Genomic DNA, 22,478 nt, shown 5'->3' with positions numbered 1-22,478 from the left:
TCAAGCTACTACTACAGCCTGAGGCAGAAATCACAACTGCTGTTTCTTGTCTGAAAGACTTGCATACGGCTATGTCACAGTTTGATACCTTGAATGGGGGGCAGAGGAAGCAGATACAGGCTTAGTAGTATTATAAGGTACTACTACCCCTTTGTGCCTTATAACAGGGCATTTTAGGATGGAGCAAGCCTTGCACTTCAAGGGACGCCATAGATTTCAATTATTTCAAGCTGATGCTTGCATATTTTTGCTACTTGTGCACTTCTTTTGTGTAATTTGGTAAAGAAAGCAGGACATTAGGCAATAACAGTTTTCATATATGAATTGGTAAAGAAATACTGGTGATTAAACATTTACCAGTTTACTCAGTAATTAACAGAGACGTGAAATGCATGCAAAAAAACTCATGCAATCTTGCTGAAAACTGTTAAAATAAAATGTGTGAGGAGGAACCCACTAGTTCTGAACACTAGCTACCAGCTACATTATATAGTATAGCTCTAAAAGCAATGAAGCATATGAATAATCTTACATGGTGTGATGTGTTGCCATAGCTGTCTTCTTTCTGGTATTCACATGAATGCATATAGAGTTAATACGAACATCTCAGCACTGTGCTTGTGGTACTGCTGTGTCCAAATGTGTGCACAACTCATCAGCAAAACGGCAAAATAGTTTACTATTTTTGACACTTCTTAGCATAGAGATAGGATTAAGCCAATCAATTTGAAACAGTCATATTCTGTATTGGGACTGAGAATTCAAGCACCAGGTGGTAACAGGGGTCTTTAGAATGCAGTTCCAGAATAATGTACAAGAGGCCCCAAAGGCATAAATACTAGTGGCAAGTTACTAATCATATTACAGACTAGCCGGGATTTAGAGTGTAACAAAGAAAACAAAGAACAAACAACCACAATACATAAAACATCGCATGTATTGTGAAAATACACAGAAGATGACTAGAGGATATAAAAGACAATGATAACATCTACAAGAATTGGAACAAATAAACAACAACAACAAAAAGTTATCTCCGTAAATAAAGGGCATTACTTCTGATCAATGTCGCAATCTGTCTACAGCAAGTCCTCTTTCATCTTTGATACTGAAAGAGACATGCTTTTTCATTTATTCACATTTTCATGTTTCCAATTATATAAATAGATATATATATAAATATATATAAATCTTTCTAAACCAATCTCTATATCCGATTTACAAATAATAAACCAATTATATAATTGGTTTAAATAAATTAAAACTTTGAAGAACAAAGTTTGTGATTTTATGTACACGTTTGTTTAAGTGTTATGTGCCTGCCTGGTGCTCCAGCCTTCCCACATGATGGCAGCAGGAGTGCAAGGCGTTCTATACATATAGAGCTATGTTTTTAGTGGTTATATAGCACAATGCAGTGCTATGTTGACTATGCCAGACTATAGTAGCATGGTACTTTTTACTGCATGATATACCTTCTATGTACTTGACCAGCCAAAAAACACAGTAATTTGGCTTTGTAATATCTCTTTCTGGTACATATGCTTGAGATAATATTCATATCCTAAACTCTGCTTAATGTTTTCAGACTCTTATAGAAAGATTTTATGTTTTTATGTGCTCACAAAAGTAAGTACCATAGCAGGAGACCCATACAAAGCAACAGTACAATTCAATCCAAGACTGAAGTTTCTCTCTGCATTCATTACATCAACAAGTCTGACAATCTCTTAGCTCACAGCCAACAATACTGGGTAAGTAATGGTAATACTGGAACTCAACAAAATTGATTTGAAGAGAGCAAACTATAGCAATCCAGGATCTTTTTCCTAACTTCCTTTTGATGTGAAGCTATTTTGCCAATACAAAAATAATTTTTATGTTTATTTTTCCATACATTTTTCATAAGTTTCTGTTCTAAAATATGATTGAATTCTATGATATATGGAAAAAAAATCTTTTTTTTTTTTTTTTCAACTATTCAACTAATGCATGTTGCAAGCTAACTCAATTTTTCACAAATGTTCAGTGTTTCACAGATACAGAGTCATAGTGAAGAAAAGACTTGGAAGGCTCTGGGATGATATATGTCAAGGAATGGCAGGAGTTTTCCTAATGTAAAGTTCTAGCTAAGCATTCTACCCTCTATCTACTCAATCCTTGTCAATACAATCAGCAATAAGGATAAGAGTAATGTTCAAGGCTCATCCCTAGGAACTGAAAGTACAGTACAAACAGAAGCAAGATGAACTCAAAAAGCTGTTTAAGGCTCCTGAAGAGGCCATTCACGAATATGTTAAGAGAGGAACACTGAAAGTACAAGAGAATTCGTTCATATATTCAAAAACTGAATGTGAAGAGGAGAATGAAGAGTGTATCTGCCTGCAGGCAGTGCATCCAACAGTACATGAGCAAACAAGTAACTTTCCTCAGCCATGGAAAGAGTGAAAGACAAGATACATTTCCATGCAGTGTATTTATCATTCTTATTCAAATAATTCTTAAGGAGGAGGGTGATTCACCATTATATACTATTTATATTCCAAATGACTGTAAGTTAATGTTTTAAATATTCTAAGTAGAAATAATCTCATATCACAAAATTTGTTTCTGGATGAAATTCTAGTATTTGAACAAGCAAACCAAGAAGAAAGATATTTATTCCATGAAGGAGAATTCCCAAAATGACCTAATTTTCAGAGGATGGGGAAAATATCCATCAAATAATGTATTTTGAGCAGGCATTTATGCCTCAGTATAAAGCACTCACCCACTACTGACATTTCAGGAACACTAGCAGTGTAAATTTCTTCTGGAAACGTTGGTTCATTGTCATTAATGTCATGGATTTTGATGACAAACTCAGATTCAGGTTCCACTGGTCTCAGAGTTCTTCTGTTAATAGCTTGGGCACGCAGGGTGTAAAAGGCTTTTTCTTCCCTGTCAATTCTCCGTGTGGCATGAATGTCACCTGTTTTCTCATCAATTACAAAAAGAGTACCAGCCCCATCTCCAGACAAAATGTATTTGAGGGATCCATCTCCCTTATCCTGGTCAGAATGAAGCTGAAATGAAAAACAAAGGAAGAAAAATAAAACATTTTATTTAGAAGTAATCAAAAGCTGGTTTTTGTTTATTTGTGTTGTTGTTGTTGTTTTGTTTTATTATATATTTTTATGTATTTTTGTTTTATTATATATTATATTATATATATTATTATATATTAAATCATTTTGAATGCAGCAACCAAATTTTTTTCAGTCACCATTGACTAGCAGTCATGGTGTTATACTGAGGCATTTGTTTCCTAACTTAGCTCCAAGAATCTTTTAATTTGACTGTTGTGGCAGATTTCAGTTTTGCAGCAACACCTGTTTTCTGCTAAGAAACCTTGGCACCACAGTTCTTAAAGAAGATTTTTATGTTAATATTGACCTTTTCCTTCCTTGAAGAGATCCTATTAAAAATTCACAACCTGCTGTGCTAGTTGTAAATTCACAAAGCAGATAAAGAACATGGCAGGGTACATGACAATTAAGGAAAATTGAACAACTGGATCCATGTCATACTAATTTTAAATTTTATATTTCATATTATTTGTATTTCTCTTAAGATGGAGAATATTTCATTTATAGTCATTATCATTTCCATCCCATGAACTAATGTAAATAACCTAAAGAAAATAAACACATATACTAAGCATTCAGTATTGACTTTATAACCATTATCTAAGTAATGTAAAATATAGCCTCACCTATTAATAACTTGTACTAACTGATTTCAGTACATCTATAAAAACAACAACAACAACAACAACAAATCTATTACATTTCTTTGTTCAGTACACTAATGTAGTTGGCTTATTTGATCTTTTGGATATACTTACTACAATTACTCTCATCACTTTGTTGCAAAGTTCCTTCTAGTATCATTGATTTCATACTTAACAGAAAGACTCTGGTATTCAGATTTGTTGTCACCATGACATCTGTGTTTTATTTTTGGGTTCAGCAGAAGGGTCATAGCAAGTAGAAGCTTTAATTAATTTTAAGAATATTTTGAATATTCCTGATTTTATAAACAAGAAGTTACCTGTGTAGATTAACTACCTGCTCATAAACCTATACTGCCATATAGAAACATGATTAATTTAAAGAGTCGCATGTGATGTAATCATTGTTGACAACAATTTAGTGAGTTTTATTTTGTAAATCCAGAAAAGCATTCATAAGTGCATATGTATTAGTACAAATATATGTATGCAGAAGAAACAGCTCTAAAACTTTCTAATTTTGCAATTAATGCAATAAAATTGCATTATTTTAATATATATCTTAGAGCACAAAACTAAAATGCAAATATAAAGACTGTTTTTAAAAATCAGACTCAAATATATCAGAATGTTATAAGAAGTCTGACAGAACTAGTTCCTTTTGAAACAGTTATTTGAATACACATTAACAACATCACTTAGAATTACACCAAGATTACACCAAGATAATATTTAATCATGTCAATGTTTTTTGTTAATTCAAGTTCATGAAAATTTCATTTGCAGTTCATGAAAAACATCGCACACATAGCTCAATACTAATATCCCCACTGATATGTATCATGGAAGTATTTCTCTTTTTTGGTGCTCTCAGATTTCTTTCCATAGTATCTATTTTAAGTCGTTACCAGGGGTAGAATATTATACTATTATGTTTTTGATTGTGACTTTCCTTACCTTTTGTACTGGAATAAAACACTATGGTGTGGTGGGTTAAGCTCATGTCAAACAGTAAATTTCCCTGCTGTGAAACATTTTCATACACAGAATGCTTCCCAGACTCTTGTAATATGGGCAACAGAAGGAGCTCATGCAGGATCTTGGATTAAAACCTTAATGGCAGAAATTTAGAAAACTACCATCATTCTGAACTTTATTTTCTATATAATGGTTTTCTTATTTTCTTTCAATTCTGAAATAAACTTTGAGAAACACTGTGAATATTTATCAAAGAATGACAAATTAAGCTTTGCTTACATCACATGTAAGCATTACATGTATATTTACTTTACGAAATGCATATTTTCATATTAGTTTCTTCATTTTATTCCATAAGAAATAAATAGGAGGCTCCACCAAACATGAGTAGGAAAGTATAAGAAATATCTTTTGCAAGTAAGTCCTGTTCTTTCTTTTCCTTCCATTTTTCTCACCAACTTCAAACTGAAGGTTTCAAGCCATTCTCAATCCCCTTCTGGGAAATGAATTTTTATACTGAACTTTAATCCTTTGTGCTCTTTTCAGTCAGGCCATTACAGTTGAAACTTTTCACCCTTTCACCCTTTTAAGTCACATTTCTTTTAGGGACTAGACAGTCTCACAGGCTGTGGCCCATTTTAGAATGTCTTTTAGTGTAACTAGTTCTCAAAGGCCTACCAAGTATTTTCTTCTCTGGGGCTTCCTAGGATACCACCTTTTCTTCAAAAATGTTTTACTACCAAGAGCTCACTGGTGGCCCATAACCACTAGATACAGTATTTTTAGGGCAGAGTGGTGAAGGACGGTTACAGAAGGCTGCTCTTCCTCAGATATCTGCACCAGAAATAAAAAATGAATGTCTACTTAAGCAAGCGAGATTGGGGCAAAATATTAACTAATTTATTTTATTACTTTTTTTTTTTTTTTTTTAACAGGAATGTTACAATATTCCCATACTCTTTCCAAAGTCAGGTGTGATATTATAAACTCTTACAAACTCAAACTAAATGGTTATGTAATAGCAAATTGAGGCTAAAGTGCATGTTCTCAGAACATTCAGAAGCCAGTTAGCAGTCTGGCAACATACTTTCTAACAAATTTTCCATCTCCAGAATAATAGCAAACTATCCCGATGAACAGTATCTGGCCAAAGGTATTCACAAGCCAATTGTGAATCACCTTTGAAAGGTGAAAATTGTTGGGTAAAGTGGTATTTAGCAAAAGCATGCCAAGGACTTGTTTAATAATTTAGCAATCCAGATAACTCCTTTTTGGTGCCTGGGAATGTTGTCTTGCACAGAACAAAATTAAATCTGAAGACAGACGAAAACCTCTCTACAATAAGAGAAGCTTTTAAAAAACTATATTTAGATCTAATTAAGGATGTAAGATCTTTTATCACATCATTTGACTAATATGCAAGGTAGCATAAATACTCAAGATTTTCTCTCACTTCTTCTGTTACTATGTGTATGTCAAAAATTCTTACCGAGTTGATTTGGAAGTGAAAAATGTTATTTATATGCCATTTACAAAATCATTAATCTCTTCTCTCCATCAAATGAAAACTTCATATATTTTTAAAAATAGATTATATTAGCCAGAAGGCTAGAAAGATTGCTGAACATATTTTGAAACATACATATTACATATATATTTTGAAACAGGCTTTTGGGGAGCTGTTAGCTGCACTTCACAATAGATTATTCATAAGGAATATCATCCTGCATCATTTAGAAGAATGCTTTAAGCTATATAACACTTTAAATTTCCTAAAAATTTTTAATAATTTCACTTTGAACAGGTAATATATTTTCAGTTCTATGCATGCACATAACAGTTCACAGCTGTCATAGAACAACTTCAAATTCAAAAGGACATTTCAGAAGATCTTGGGAGATCAGGAAAAAAAGAAACAAAAAAACAAAAACACAAACTTTGCTATGAACAATTCTTCAGGGGATAATTAAAGAGGCAAAAATGCATATTCAATATAAGCAAGGAAAGAGAATACTTCTCATTTTGTTTTTTTAGTTCTTAATTCAATCCAGATGTTTTTAGATGAATCAATATGGCTGCAGACAGCCCTGTGTACTTGACAGCCTTGAAAACTAAATCTTTACTGAGCTCTAAATTGCATAAGCAGTGTGTTAATTTTCACTGCAAGGTTTTGCCAGTTTATTCTAGTATTAAAAACAAACAAAGAAACAAAATAAACAAAACAAAACAAACAAACAAAAAAACACTTTTGTTAAGTATTTCTCGGCTACTTTTAGTAAAAAGTGCTTCCTACATTTATTTTGGCTAATGGGCATCTGTGTTTCATGTCAGCCAAGCTGAGAAATGGGGAGACATCTGTTTCGTTTAGCAATTTTATTGCACAAAATAATCAGCTGTGAAGATGTGGTTTTGTTTTCATATCTGTCACTGACATTTTGCAAACTCTTGTTTCAGTGAATTTCTTTTCAACAGAAATTTCAGCTGTCAGCATATATATTTTATATACATTTTTTCTCACCGTACAGAAAATCAGAATACCTGTTGGTTTAAATCTATATAGCTCTGTTTCATCATAGAGTAAATGCAATTACTATGAAACACGATTTTGCACATTTGGTCAACTATTTAAATTGTTAAACAGGCTTTTAAGTTGAGAAGGATTTCATAAAAATCAAAAAGAAAGTTATTGCTAAGAAGATAATAATTAGAGTGGGAGGGGTGACAAAGTGGAATGTTCTGTGAATACTTTAAAAAGAAATTGTTACCAATCCAAGACATGGAGAAAAATAAATTTAAAAAGATGGAAAATTTTTAGCTTCAATTACAATAAAAACATTGTTAATTCAGATATATTCCATTGTTCTTTAAGGTATATGCAGCCATAAATACAGTTAGTTAATGAAAAGATTCCAGAATCAAATTTAGCTCAGTATCTTTTTAGGCATATAAAGACCCTTCAGAATACTTTAGGTGAACAACATAATAATTCTCCTCTAAAACTGACTTGAAAATTACAGTGTGGGAATTCTATCTTAGTTGTCTTCCAATGATTCAAATCAAACTTACCAATTCCAAGAGTGATTTATTTTTTCCCCCTCTGAATGCTAGCCAAGTCTGAAATCTTATAGTTGAATATAAATTTTGTGAACATTTTTCTAATAGCATACAAAGTGTTAACCCTATTTTCATCCGAAAGCCCAGAAGCCACTACTGTGAAAACAGAGAGCAGTTCAGGTTCACCAGAGCCATTTTACCATATAAACAACTTCTGGAACTTGAAATGACTTATGACAGCCAGATAAAGGCTTCAAGATTGTAACATCTACTTTTATTTGAAATTCAGATTCAGAAGTCCCTCTATGAATTTTCAGTGTTCAGATAACTAAAGACCAGAATATGACTGTACTAACAAACCAGTCTTTAGTTTCAATTCTTACTGTAGGAATTAATACAGTTAAAGTAATTTCTCTGTGTGGTTTTAATACACTATAATATATAGAAGACTTTCCAATAGTTTGCACTTTTTTTGAAGTCTTCATAAAATGACAGACTGCTCTGTTATTACCTTACTAAACACATTTTTACTCTACTACTTTAAAATAATGTCCTTTTTATTTTTATAATCTAGAAAACATTTTTCCTACTTCCTTCTGCAAAAATATTTGTCAACATTTCATTTAATCCAAGTATCACAATAACAAAACTTAGTATGCTCATGAATTAATTGATTGATTAATTAATTGATTAGTAGTTTTTATTCAACTAAATCCTGTTTTTCCCCTTATTATGAGGACCAATTTCAGGGCTAGAGTGAAACCTATTAACTTTTTTCTAAATAATCATATTAGTCATATGATGCCAAGATATACTCATGGAAGTATTCACTATTTCACTCCAAGTTTTCTACAGTACATGTTATAATATTACTAGATGCTTCCTAGAATAATAATAGTCTCTCCAAAAATAATCTCGACAGTGGGCATATTAGATCTGAAATCAGCAGAGAATAATTGGCACAGAATTCCCACAGTGGGGTTATTTATTTTAAGCTTCGTGAACTGAGCTATTACATGATGCAGTTAATATTAGCTGCAATTATTCTAAAAGACCTTCAGTCTTTCACCAGCTCATACGTCCTGCGCAATATTCTCCTAGTTGCCAGATTTAACTATCATGGCTTTGAGCCAGATTTTACTCCCCAAAGAGGTTCACTTATTTCAATTCATCCTTAAGGAAATACTTAAAGCAACTCTCTTCAGTGATGCAAGATTTTCCACTAAGTTTTAATGAGACATGTCACACATTTAATTTTCTCACTCAGTCATATTGTCAGTTTGCAAGTTGTGTGCTATTATGTGTTATTTAAGAGGAGAAAGGTGGAAAGGAAAAAAGCACATTTCATACTTATTTATTTATTTATTTATTTATTATTTTTGTGAGACCAGGAAAGATAAAAGGAGAGTAAACTAAAATGGAAGCACAATAATGCAAGATGAGGAGAGAACTGAAATTCTTTTGCTTGTTGAGGAGAATCAACAAACAGTAATGAAAAACTCCCGACTGCAGTGCATTTTTAGCTTACATTCACTTGAGTCATTATTCAAAGAAGATAAACATCATTATTGTTATTTCTACAGAGAGAGTTTGCAATTGTTACTTGCTGTTCAAGATTTTTGTTTGTTTCTACTATTTTTTTAAAGTTGTAAGTGATTAATTAGAACTAATAATATTTTTATGATTTCTTCACACATACCTGGTGAAGTAATGTGTAGTAAAGTAATGTGTGAAGTACTGTCTGAAGTATCACAGGATCAGAAATATGGTGTTTACAGCCACCTTTAATCATCACAACCAAGTGATGTCATCTGCACGACTCTCAGATTCCAGACTAATCATACAGGAATGGTATTTCTTTATCACTAGACTTGCATCTTTTGCACACTTTTCTAACTTAACTTGCTAACTTATTCTAAATAGAGAAATTACAGTCTGGAGAAGGCAGGCAGGCTTGTCACTGATATCAACTTCTAGGATTTCAGCTGAGAAAGTGTCCCTTTCTACAATGCATCATATGAGCAACTAAGGGACTTATGTAGATTCCCTGAGTCAGCATGCCAGTAATCAAACTCCTTCCTCAAGCCAAGGTCTTTAGCTGATGTTCAGAAAGCTAGAACAAGAAAGTTTCAGTTTCATTAGTCTGTCACAGCTTCCACTCCAAAAGATCCACAAGTTTTGAGCTACCATGAACTTGAAACTAATTGAATTTTATACACCAAAGGCTTCTTGCATGAGTCAATATGCATGTTTTCTTCCAATTTTAATGTAATAAATACAGCCTCTACATTAGATGCAGACAGAAAGTATAGAACTGGCACTGTAACTGAAATGCCCTTACTTTCTGGTAGAGTGGCCTAACATCTCCAGTAGGTAATTGCATATTAATAGGCAAAAGGGAATTCTTTAGGTAAAGGAAGAAAACAAACAAACAAACAAACAAGCCTATGCTATTTCAGGTTCACATTAATTAAAGATGTAGACTAAATTACGAAACCTTTGTCTCCTACTCATCTTGATAGCTCAAGCCTGTATTCCTACCTCAATGAGTAATATCTGTACATGAAACTTTTGTCCTGGGATGGAAATATGTTGAATATGACTTTTATCAGACTTTAATATATATTCTGTATGTTTTATACTGTTTGTTTGACTGATTCTGGATGGTACATAATATTGTATTAAAAAAATAGACAGCTTCCAGAATGATCTCTTTATTCCACCATGGAATGACCTAGGAAGTCTAATGTGCTAAAACAAGACATATCCTTATTGAATGTGGAATTGCTTTTTTTATTTTTTTATTTTTTTATGGATTTTTTTCTTTACTGATCCTCATGCTCTCTGCATTGATGACAACAATCAAAGACGTAATTAAGATACAATTTTAGGTTGTTATTTCTTTTTGTTAACAAGGATCTTTTTATTATAGCTTATATGCATCTTCCTAAAGTAGCCTAGGTGTTTGTTAACCAAATAAGCATTAAAACAACAGTAATTTTTATGTATCTTAATGCACAATTTGTACTATATATAAAGAAAAAAAAAGTTGATGTTTTTGTTTTGTTTTGTTTTTGAATTAAATGCAGAACATCATTAAGAGGTTGATGCTGAGTTCTTTTTGCCTACTGCTGTAAGCCATATAAAAACACATTAAAAACTTTGTTTCCAACTGAAATCACTATAACATATGAGTTGGTGAGAGCAGTGAAGATTTGCTGCCTCTATTATGCCTGCATTTCCTCCTCATGAGTACTGTACAGTATATGTGTCATTGGAAGATGTATACTTGGGGACACAGCAAATCTGTTTTTCTTCACAGAGAACTGAATGACAATGTCTGCCAACCTCCAAAACAGCAAATGTCATCTAAAGGGGGCGAAGGGGAAAGAGGGGAAATATACACTAAAATTAAAGAATAGTAATAATAAAAAGGGATATTTTAATAATTTCCAAAATATTGATTTCCATGATTGTATAGTACTGTGGTTAAATTTTATTCCAAGAGAGGGAGGAGAGAGAAAGTAGGCATATTTTTTACAGGCTTCTTATTTCCTCAGGAAGCTACTGACGAATCTGGACTGATGCTATCTCTAATAAAGGATTAAAAACAATAAGGAAAAAAGATATCTTGGATCAATCCTGAGGTCAGTGGGCCAACTAATGTAGTAGATGCACAGTCCAGGAGAGATGTATAAATATTTTGCAACATTACGGTGGTACTCAAGGTACTGCAGGTGGATCTGCAAGGTAAGAGGCAGAACATGCATAAAATCTTAACTGCAACTCACATTTGTATTTGTCCATCAAATTTAAGTAATTTATTTCATTAAGTTATGAAATCAATTACTCTAGAGAATAATGCTGTCAAGAAAATCTGAACTATATAGCCATTACTAAGTAAAGATGCTGTTTAAAACATTACACACAATTACATTACAGTTAATTTAACTTAATTTAATCATGTTTGTAATAAGAATAGGCTGGTGGCTATCATTTAAATTTAAATTTAAAATAATTAATTAATTAATAATAAAATAATTAGATACCAAGCCAGCAACTTATATTCTTCTATCAGACTGTAAGATACCAAAATAACCAGATCTCAATATAATTCTTGGCAAGAGTGATACATTATGTTATATACAAGACTGTATCATCAGCCCGGTGAACCATATTCCTCACCTACTTTTACTGGATATAGAAAGTCCATCCTGATCTACAGTGCTACAAACACTACTGCATAACAATTGCTTTTCCTTGCAATGTTAATTGCTGTATTCAGGAATTTATTGTGTGTCCTAATTCACTGATTTAAAATTATTTCCAACTTTGGTAACTGGTTGATAGGTCCAGTCAAGATTTCCATACATTTTCTGGCATTTGTAAAACATCAGTACCACTCTATCTCCCTTTTACTATTTTCCTGTAAAATATACTGATATTGGTTGTGTTGTGGGATTTATGATTTATTTATTTTAAATCTCTTTGATTTGGTACAATTATCACTTATACCAAAACTTCTGTTCTTTTTGTTTTGTCTATAGAATCACAGAGAGCTTTTGCATTCTCTCATTTTTTTTCTTTTCTTTTTTTTTTTTTTTTTTTTTCCCAAATTATACCTAGTTTCATGAAGGTTTAGTTCTTGCCCTTTCCAAGATACTTCCTGCTTTCTTCTCTTTACAGTAAAAAGAATTCAACACTATTCCTTGAAAACTTCCTAATTCTTTTTTATGATATGCAGTCTTACATGACACTTGAAATAGTATTCCTTGCTCCTTCAATGAGTATATTTTATATAGCATGTCATTATCTCTTCCTAGCAAATACATCAGTAATACTGAAATCTCTACCATTATTCTTAAATGATAAGCCTGGTTTAATCCCATGCAGCAATTTTCAGCATCACACTGCTCTGTGGTCTTCTAGGCAATACATTTATTTTACTGGGCTTTTATTAGCAAATGTGCTACTCCTGACACATAGAGAATGGTCTGCCACATAACCTGACCTAACTAAAGAGATAATTAAGCAATCAGTTTCCTTATCTTCCAATTGCATTATTTATATAGAAGACTCATTATCATTTCTGAGTGACCTAAGACATCCTGCTGATTCCTAAGGTATTTCTAAATCCTCTGAGGAATCCTGTGTGGAGCTGGCATCTTTAGTTGCACCACCATGTGAAAATGTAGCAATATTACTGAACAGTAGTTCTTACAAGTGACATTATTTTTAAAGATCAAAAGAAGTGGTAAGTGTGATATTTTACAAGTAAACAAAATGATATAAATTTACTTAAGTCCTGTACCTTTCCCAAATCTGTCCTCAAGTATTTATATTCTACTTGGTTATACAAATTTAAGCCACTTCTGCAGCTCATATATTCTATTTCTCATATTAATTTAGCATCTCAATTACCTCTTCTTCATTAAAAGCTTATCTAAATTTTTGTAACATGCCCTGGAACACTGCATTATTCTACCCATCCTTGCATTTTCCTTCCTCAAAGTAGATCATTTCATGACATTTCTTTAAATTCCTGCTTTTTAAATTATAAACATTATTGGAACTTCTCTCATTTATTCTCCCTGTTACTTCAACTCTTACACATAACTGTCATTTTTCTCACTGTCAAAATTTGAAATATAAATACCATTTTAATCATTTAATACTAAACTAGATAATTTATAACCATGATTGCCTAGGTAGTAACAGTTGTTAATCATTCTATTCACTCCAAAATAATATTTCTTAAATATTTTTACTTCTTAAAGGTAGCAAATAGAGACTCGGAAATTTTAATTTATGTGCATTTTACATCAAATGCCATACCTCAGAAAAGGATACATGAAAGTTCTCATTAAAAAAATGTGTTTCTTACTATAGAAGGAAGAAGTCTTTCCTACTACTTTATGGCTCTGCATGTCTAGTATAATTTATTTCTCTATTCACTCTATTCATATTAGTAATTAAAAAAAAAAAAAAAAGCTATACTAAAACTTTTTAGGAAAGGAACTTTTTAGGAACACAAAGCAATTTCTGAAGTAAATGGAAGGAAAGAGAGGTCACTTCTTCCCATGGTTGTTTTTGGGTAAGGAAGAGAAAAAGTATTCTGCATAATCATTTCTAGTCTATTATGTGCCCATTTTACCAAATAATCAGCTGGAATTTCCTGTGCTTCTGTTTGTGCCTGTTGCCGCTCGTCCTGTCACTGGGCACAACCAAAAAGAGACCAGCTCTATCCTCTCAACACCCTCCCGTCAGATATTTATATACATCAAGGACGTCTCCTCTCAGTATTCTCTTTTCCAGGCTAAACAGACCCAATTCTCTCACTCTATTTTTTGGTTTTGCCACTACAGTTTTACCCTAAAATATTTGAAGCCATCAAATCCAACCTCTACTTCCATCCTTGTTGTCTCAGTAAGTGCCATTTGCTTGAGAATTTTTAAGAAAGGACAACTATCCTTCAGCCAAATATTGGCAATGAAAAACAGTATGCTTACCCCATGCTTTACATCAAGAGGAATTGTAATATGTTCATGTCCTCCCACCACTGCTTTGAGATATACAAGTAGTCAAGTTAAAAGGAAAGGCAGGATCAAAGGAATAAAATAAATAAATAAATAAATAAGCAGAGACAGCACCTACCTTTTTGCCTAAATAAAAATGACCCCCAGACATCATGGGTCTGTACTGCCTGCAAAACAATAATGCTAAATCCAGGTAGCATAAATGTACTGAAAACATAGATCTATGAAAGAAAGGTCAAAAATGTACAGAGCCAATATGAAGGAGAAAAGTCTTCATCTAGGAAAAGGTGAACAAAAGAGATCAACAAAACTGCAACTGAGATTTTCTTTAATTTTTGCATAATACTGGAAGTATTTTGATTTTTTTTTTTCCCTCACAGAAATTGTGTGGGCCCAGCCATTTGAGTCTTAAATTCCAGGCAGTAATATCTGTAGCTACATAGTTTTCAGAAGTACAGCATCATGAATATCCCAGAACACGAGGGTTTTTGTTTCAGCTCATCTTTTTCATCAAGATGCTTGTATACAGTATGTTTCAATATGCCTTTTAGCATGCCACAACAATTATACTTTAATTATACTTTTCTAAGTTGTTAGTTGTGTTCAGATATGTAAGGTACCTTGCAGCCAACTGGGTGGTCTGTGAATTGCATCTTTTCAATTAAAACAGCTTTTCTTCTCAGACTTGAAGAATATATAGACTCATCTATGGTTGCACATTTAAAATTGCTACAGAATGACATATTGTCAAACTAGAGGGCAGTTGTTTCCCTGAGTCTTGCTTTAACATCTTCTAATAAATAGCTGTGAAAAGATTCAGAAAATAAATAACTTAGTTTGAGGAAATAACAGGAAAATGAATAATGGGTTGGAAAATGATGTTTGTTTACTCCTGAGAACACACACTCTCTGTTCACCAGAGACTTTAGATACATTGACCACACACTGCCTCAAAACAGAAGGCATTGCAGGGTTCAATAAAACTTGCCATTACAGCCTTTTTGGTTAAGCTTATTTTTAATTATCTTCAAAGAGAAAAACACTCATAAATATAAGGCGGTGCTTCCAGCAGGAAGGCACTTTAAAAGGGTAAGCATCAACTTTTAACTTCTTAGAACTCTCTCCCTCATGGGTGTTTTGTTGCAAGCCACTGATTTTCCCTCAGTGCTACCCCAGCTCATCTTTGCTTTCTGTCTGTATAGGATATTTAAAAGGTCATCTGCATCTTATTAGAAAAAAAAAAAAAGCCCCCTAAAGCATCAGCTTTTCAAATTGCTGTTGAAAACATTAGCTATGTATACATTTATCATTTCAAACAAGGTGTAGGTTAAACGTTCCTAAAGTTCCTTTTTCTAGCATGTTTTTTAATTCTTTGAGTGAATGAATGTACTCTGATGAAGTGGACTCAGCTTTTCCTGAGCTATGGCTTTGAATGTAAATCATTGTAAATCAGTTCTTTCCTTTTTATACCTTACTGTGAAAAGCAGGTACAATTTTAGAATTGAAAGAGAAATTGAACTGAAACTGAAAGGAACTGGAGAGTTCAGACCAAACTATTTTCCTGTTTTTTTTTTTTTTTTTTTTTTCATTATTATTTGTTTGTTTTGTTTTTGTTTGTTTGTTTGTTTTTCACTCTATTTTAAAGCATGATGCTATTTTGAAGGCAATGCATAAACCCATACAACCTCTGATTTTGGAAACAACCCAAGAGAGCTATAAGTCTTTGCCATAAAAATGCAGCAAAATACATCTTAATGGTGATTTTATACCTGCTGGAAGGATATCCATAACTTTGACTATCTCCCCTCTAAATATTCCTTACAACTAACTGATCAACATTTTGTGCTTGCACAGAGCTGAATCATCTTTTTTTTAGAAATTAGATTTGCAATGGCAGATCACTGCTATTGGGACTACAAGGAAGAAAACCAACCAACCAACAAACAAAATAAACAAACAAACCAAACAAACCAAAAACCCAAACATTTTAAAATAGTTTTCTCAGAGACTGAGAAAGGCAATGGCAGGAAACATACTCCAAAGATTAGTAGAACCATACTGACCTCTCAGTTTTGTTACCACTTATCATCAAATTCAAACCAGAACCAACCCTTTATTCAATGGAGTATTTATGCTGTAACTACCATCTCTACTGCACTTGGAAGATATGTCCTGCACTCAGAAAAGAAACTCTACCTTCTCTGTAGCTTATACAGTGCTCTTCAAAACCATACACTGTTACAGATGAAATCTCTCTGACATACTGTATCACAATTTGAGTTGACAGGCTCTGAATCCATATTATTATTATTAATGCACCAGATCTAGTTGGACTAAAACATCTTTGAGGGTCCCTTCCAACTGAACTCTTCTATTTTATTATGGGCATGTGCCTGCTATTACTCTATTTACTCTTATTTACTTTTATTTACTACTTATTTAAAAATAAAATTTGAGTATATTTATAAATTGTTTGCACTCAAATATCAAATAAAAAAGTAAAGTGGAGAAGTTGAATAATCTTTACTCTCTCATCAAAACTACCAGGTTTTCACTAAAACCACTCGCTTGCTCCCCAGTGGCTTGCATTTGCTGTCATACCCTGTAGCACGGAAGAGCATTAGATCTAGCTGTCAGCTGCCGTATAGAACAAGCAATATTCAGCTACTAGTCCCTACTCATATTTGCATTAGTTTCTTAGTAGACTTGAAATGTATTTTGCAGATAGGGAAGGCACGGGAAAGCAATCAGATTGACACAGAAATATCCGTGAAGACATTCCCGGTGCCCCGCCCAACTGTTTTGAATGTGTTGTTTGTGAGGCACTTGTAGCAGGTTAGAATTAGATTGATTATAAGTATGCTACATGATTCTACAATATTCTGTTGATAACATGGAAAAAACAACAACAACCTGTTTGAACACATGAGCTAAGTATGTCACAGTACAGGGTGTGGGCGCCCATGGGTGTGGGTGTGTGTCTGTGCTGCTGCTGCAAAGCGAGGCCATGCCGGGGCTGCCCCGTGCTGGTTCCAACGGCCCCACAGCAGGGCAGGGCTGGGCCCAGCAGCCAAGATGGCGGTGCCTCGCCTCAGGGACAGCCTGGGGAAGAAAGGAGGGCACGGCGCTGCCTGGCAGCCGGCAGAAAGGAAGAAAGTGGGAGAAACAGCCCTGCCGGCACCCAAGTGGAGAGGAGGAGGAGGAGGGCAGGAGGGGCTCCAGGCACTGGAGCAGGCATTTCCCTCCCTCAGCCCCTGGGCAGGCCTCATGCTGGAGCAGGACCCAGTGTGAGGAGGAAGGGGCTCCAGGGCAAAAGCAGCCCACCACAGTTACCCTTTTCCAGAAATGATTCAAGCAGAATTAAGCAGTAAGAACCACTGACATAGGACAACAGATAGGAAATACAGTACAGTGCTTGAACTCAGAAGTTAAACATACCACTAATTGCATGTGAAATACATGCTTGACACAAAAACCTTTTAAATGCCTGCTAAGGGTCATTTTGGCAAGGAAAACCTTGAAAGTTAATTTAATTTTCAACAAATTAATAACTTTGTACAGCAGAATTTAATATTTCAAGTCCTATTTCAATGAGCGGCTTCTTCTACTTTGCACCTCCCAGAAAAATAGCAATTTAAAATTTGTTTTCCTTAAGGGAACAACAAAAAAGTAATTATAACAAAGCCTGTACTCTAACCATCCCCCAAAATAACATTTATTATTATTATTTTCTTTCTTTATTTTTTTCAGGAACAGTTACAGCTTCCTTGCTTTCACTTTCAATTAAAGATCATTAATAGTGTCAAACGTTCTAATAGTTACGGTGCCATAGAGGCCAAGGAGAAATAAAAACAGACTGTAAAACTAGTATTTGCTTGAAAGCTGAGCAACTTCAACCCTTTAGAGAAGCACTTTTAGAGATGATATCCTATTTTATTCACCGTAACTCTCCCAGTTATTATGACTTCTAAAACGATGCAAACTATATATATATAAAACTGTAACCATCAAAATAAAAAAAAAAGTCCTATATCAAGCTTAGTGTTTTTCAAGCAATTGTCTGTATGCACCATAATGTGCGTTTGCCTAAGACATAGATGTTTCTACTGAAGCAATATTGTGTCTTACAATTCCTTTTCATGTAGTTTGCATTGTTTCTATACTTGGAGTCTTGTAGGCACAAAGAATGATTTCTGTCTCCCTGGAATGACAATTCATGTTGTTTACTGGGACATCACTTGCTGTGTGACACAAGGTCTTCTGGCAATTAACTACCTGCGTGTAAGTGATGTGAGTCTAGAACTGGCAACTGCCACAGACTTCATTGCCAGTGAGCATGTGATGCAGAAGCAAACCTGGAACTAAAATGCTTCCTCTCTTTTCACTATACTGGTTGGTAAAAAAAAAAGGCATATCCCTTTGATCGTAACTAGATTAGCACTTAAACAGCAGTTTTTCTCTAGCAGCATCTACATCGACATTATGCTCTGAGCTCTTTCCCTAGTGTCCAACTCATACAGTAATAAACATAAAGGACACCCTGTCTTTCAGTTCTGCTAAACCAGATTTTCTCTGCTAAGCTTGTGTTTGAATGGAATCACTGCTTAGTTAGCCTGTTTTCAAATTTGTAGGATTTTTTTGTTTCATTTTGCTATTTTTGCATATATCCATCCCCACACACACCTTACTTTCTTTCTCTCAGACTGAAGTTTGCTCTATCTCCTCCAATACCTCACTTGCCAGTCTGTTTAAAAGCCCACCGATGTATCCCCCATAGCAATCTGTCATAGTCTTGTTACAAAATCATAGAACCATAGAATTGTTTGGGTTGGGAGGGACCCTAAAGATCATCTAATTCTACCCCCCGCCATGGGAAAGGACACCTTCCACTAGAAGCCTTCAGAGGCTGTGTTAGGTTTTGTATAAAAGCAAAAGACTTCCTAAATGTTGATCCCCCTCAAGTGTCAGTTTCACTACACTGCAGTATCTTCAATGAGACAAAGTTTTTGAAGATACAGAGCTGTGAACAGCTTGCTTTTTGCATCTACGAATCACACCAAAAATCCCAAATTAAATCTGTTACACAAAAAGATGTCCTATTTCACCTTGGCATCAGAATTCCAGATAAAGCAGATCACACTTCATTTATGCAGTTCATTTACCTCCAGGATGCTATATATTACATGGAGGAAAAGACAACCATCAGTACTGGGTTTACGTGTCAAGATTTTCATAGCTGGTGGTGCTGCAGGGGTGACCTCTGTGAGAAGAAACCATAGGCTACCCCCACGTCAGACAGAGCCCCTTCCAGCCAGCTCAGAAATGGACCCACCGCTGGCCATTGCTGAACCTGTCAGAGACACCGGTGGCACATCTTAGAGAAAATATTTAAGAAAGGGTTGAAAGTGCTGTACAAGAGGAGTACAAGAAGTACCAGGAGTGAGAAATAACCGTACAGACACCCACGCCAGTAAAGAAGGAGGGGGAGAGGTGCTCTGGGTGCCAGAACAACCAGGTGCCTCCCGCAGCCTGTGGAAAGACCGCAGTAAAGCAGGCTGTCCCCCTGAAGCCAGTGGAGGACCGCGTGGGAGCAGATCTCCATGCAGCAGCCCATGGAGGACCCCATGCTGCAGCAGGTGGATATGCCCAGAGGGAGGCTGCAGCTGGTGGAGAGCCCCTGCAGGAGCAGGCTCATGGCAAGAAGTGCAGCCTGTGGAGAGTAAACCCATGGTGGAGCAGTTCTGGTGGGAGCTGCTGCCCACGGGGGACCCATGCTGGAGCAGTCTTTTCCTGAAGGATGGACCCCATGGTACAGACACATATTTGAACAGTTCTTGAAGAACTGTGGCTCATGGGAAGGACCCATGCCGGAGCAGTTTGTGAAGGTATCACATCCCAAGGGAGCAAGGGAAGAGAGTGAGAAGGAAGGAGCAGCAAAGACAAAATGGTGTAGACTGTCCACAACCCCCATTCTCCGCTCCCTGATGTCACTCAGAGGTGAGGAGGCAGAAGAATTGTAAGTAAAGTTGAGCCTGGGAAGAAGGGGGTGGTGGTGGGGAAAGGCGTTTCTAGTTTTAGTTCTCACTATTTTACTCTGCTATTAATTGGCAATAAATTAAACTAATCTCCCCTAAGTTTGGCCTGTGACCAGATGGTAAGTGATCTTTCTGTCTTTACTTTGACCCATGAGTTTTTTCATCATATTTTCCTCCCTTTCCCTGAAGAGGAGAAGGAGAGATTGGCTTGGTGGCCACATGACAGCCAGCCAATGTTACACCCCTACACAGTCCTTCTTTCTTAAAATCATAAATACTGACCTGAAGCAATGCGTAATGTCCAGAACCAGTCAGTAAGGACTCTGCTGTTGAGACTATGGTACTGTTTCACAGGCATGGATGACTTAAGGAACTCTTCAGTATTTACTGGATTACATATCCCATTCATTCAGTGAACCCCATTTCCATAACATTATTCCAGTAGAACCCTCTCAAGGTGACTTAACAAGTGAATAAATGAATACATAAATTCTATTCTGAATTGTAGACACTGGTTTCAAGAATAATGTGATATTCAACAGTTTTCAAGCTCCCTTGACAGATATATTGATGCAGGATAAGAAACCTAAGAAAAAATATATCATTCATGAATTCAGAAAGCAAGCAGATGTAAATTTGTAAATCCAGATGAATCTGGTAGCCTCAGTCTGCAGTTTGTGCTGATCCTTTCACTGACATATTTGTCATCTATTATTCTCAGTTTTAAAAATCATACTTAGTACTTATTGTTGACTGAAACCTGTTCATGACATTCTCTCATTGGTCACAAATAATTTATTTCTAACTTGTGCTCCTTCACATGACTTCCAAACACCACTCCAAAACATATTGCAGAGAAATTAACAGTTGGGTGTCATTTTATGTCATCCACCTTTCCAAATCATTCTGGCTTTGGAGAAAATCAGATAAAAGGAAACATCCAGAAACTTATTGGCTAAACAACCTTAGCTGATGGCACAGAATGCACCTTCAGTAAGTTTGCAGATGACACAAAACTCTGATGAGTGATTGTTAAACCAGACAGGTGTTCTGCCATTCAGAGAGACCTTTAAGCTTGGAAAAATGGGCTTACAGGACCCATTCAATAAAGGGAAATGCCAAGTCATGCAGCAGGAGAGGTACATGCTGGGGACCAACCACTGGGAAAGCAGTTTTGCTGTGATGGACATTGGAGCAAGGTGACCATGAGCCAGCAATATGCCCTCTTAACAAAGAAGGCCAAAAGCATCCTCAGCTGCATGAGGAAGAGTGTTGCCAGCAGGTTGACTGAGGTGATCCCTCTGTGGGGAAGAGAGATATGGAGCTGCTGGGGAGAGCCTAGTGAAGGGCCGCTAGGATGATTAATGGCTCGGAGCATCTTTTTTATGAGCAGCCACTGAGGGGCTGTTCACCCTGGAGAAGGGAAGGCCCAGGAGGACCTTATTAATGTGTATAAATACCTGATGGGAGGGAGTGAGGATGAAGAGCCGGGCTTTCAGTGGTGCCCAGTGACAGGACAAGAGGCAAACTGAAACGAGAAATTCCCTTGAAATATAAAACATTTTCTGTGTGGGTGGTCAAACACTTGAACAAACCTGTGATACTCTCAGGTACTCCAGAGATACTCTGGAGTCTCCATCTTTGTGGATATTTAAAACCCAAGAGGACACAGCATCAAGCAAGTTGTAGCTGGTCTTGCGTTGAGCAGGGGAGTTGGGCTAGATGATCTCCAAAGCTCTTTTACAGCCTCAGCTATTCTGTGATTTTGTCATTTTCAACAAGTGGGCACATCCCTGCAGTATTTTACAAGTTAAAAAACATGCTGATGTGAAAATCTGGATTATAGAACATTACATTTCTGTGTTTATCACCAACCAGTGTTACTAACTGGTACCCATGATTGCTGCCACTAATTTCTGCTTTCAAGCACATCACCATTCTGAATTAATTCGTTACTTTCTTGTACCTGTTTGAATATTAGTGTAGCATTATATTTTATATATTTTTCAATAAATTGCATGGAAAAATGTAACTGTTGACTAAAAATAATTTAAAGGACGCTTCCAGACAGTATACATTCAGTGTATTCCTCAGGTGTACAAG

General features: G+C 35.3%; 1 protein-coding gene and 1 long non-coding RNA gene across 8 annotated transcripts in view; both read right to left on the bottom strand.

Annotated features, from left to right (window-relative positions):
• CDH10 (cadherin 10) overlaps positions 1-22,478 on the bottom strand; it is a 111,104-nt gene that overhangs the window by 36,864 nt on the left and 51,762 nt on the right. For all 7 annotated transcript variants that reach the window (XM_072035007.1, XM_072035010.1, XM_021269342.4 and 4 more), the window contains exon 3: positions 2,771-3,065. In XM_072035007.1, coding sequence (XP_071891108.1) covers positions 2,771-3,065 — 295 coding nt within the window. The remainder of the gene's footprint in view (positions 1-2,770; positions 3,066-22,478) is intronic.
• On the bottom strand, positions 10,866-20,701 carry LOC140001946 (uncharacterized). Its single transcript, XR_011807763.1, has 4 exons — positions 17,254-20,701; positions 14,961-15,144; positions 14,459-14,507; positions 10,866-11,547 (listed from the first exon to the last, which is right to left on the bottom strand). It is a non-coding gene; the product is annotated as an uncharacterized lncRNA (long non-coding RNA).

This window comes from Anas platyrhynchos, chromosome 2, assembly GCF_047663525.1.
Source record: "Anas platyrhynchos isolate ZD024472 breed Pekin duck chromosome 2, IASCAAS_PekinDuck_T2T, whole genome shotgun sequence".
NCBI lineage: Eukaryota > Metazoa > Chordata > Aves > Anseriformes > Anatidae > Anas > Anas platyrhynchos.
The sequence above is the reverse complement of the archived record's forward strand: the minus strand, read 5'-3'. Positions and strand labels throughout refer to the sequence as shown.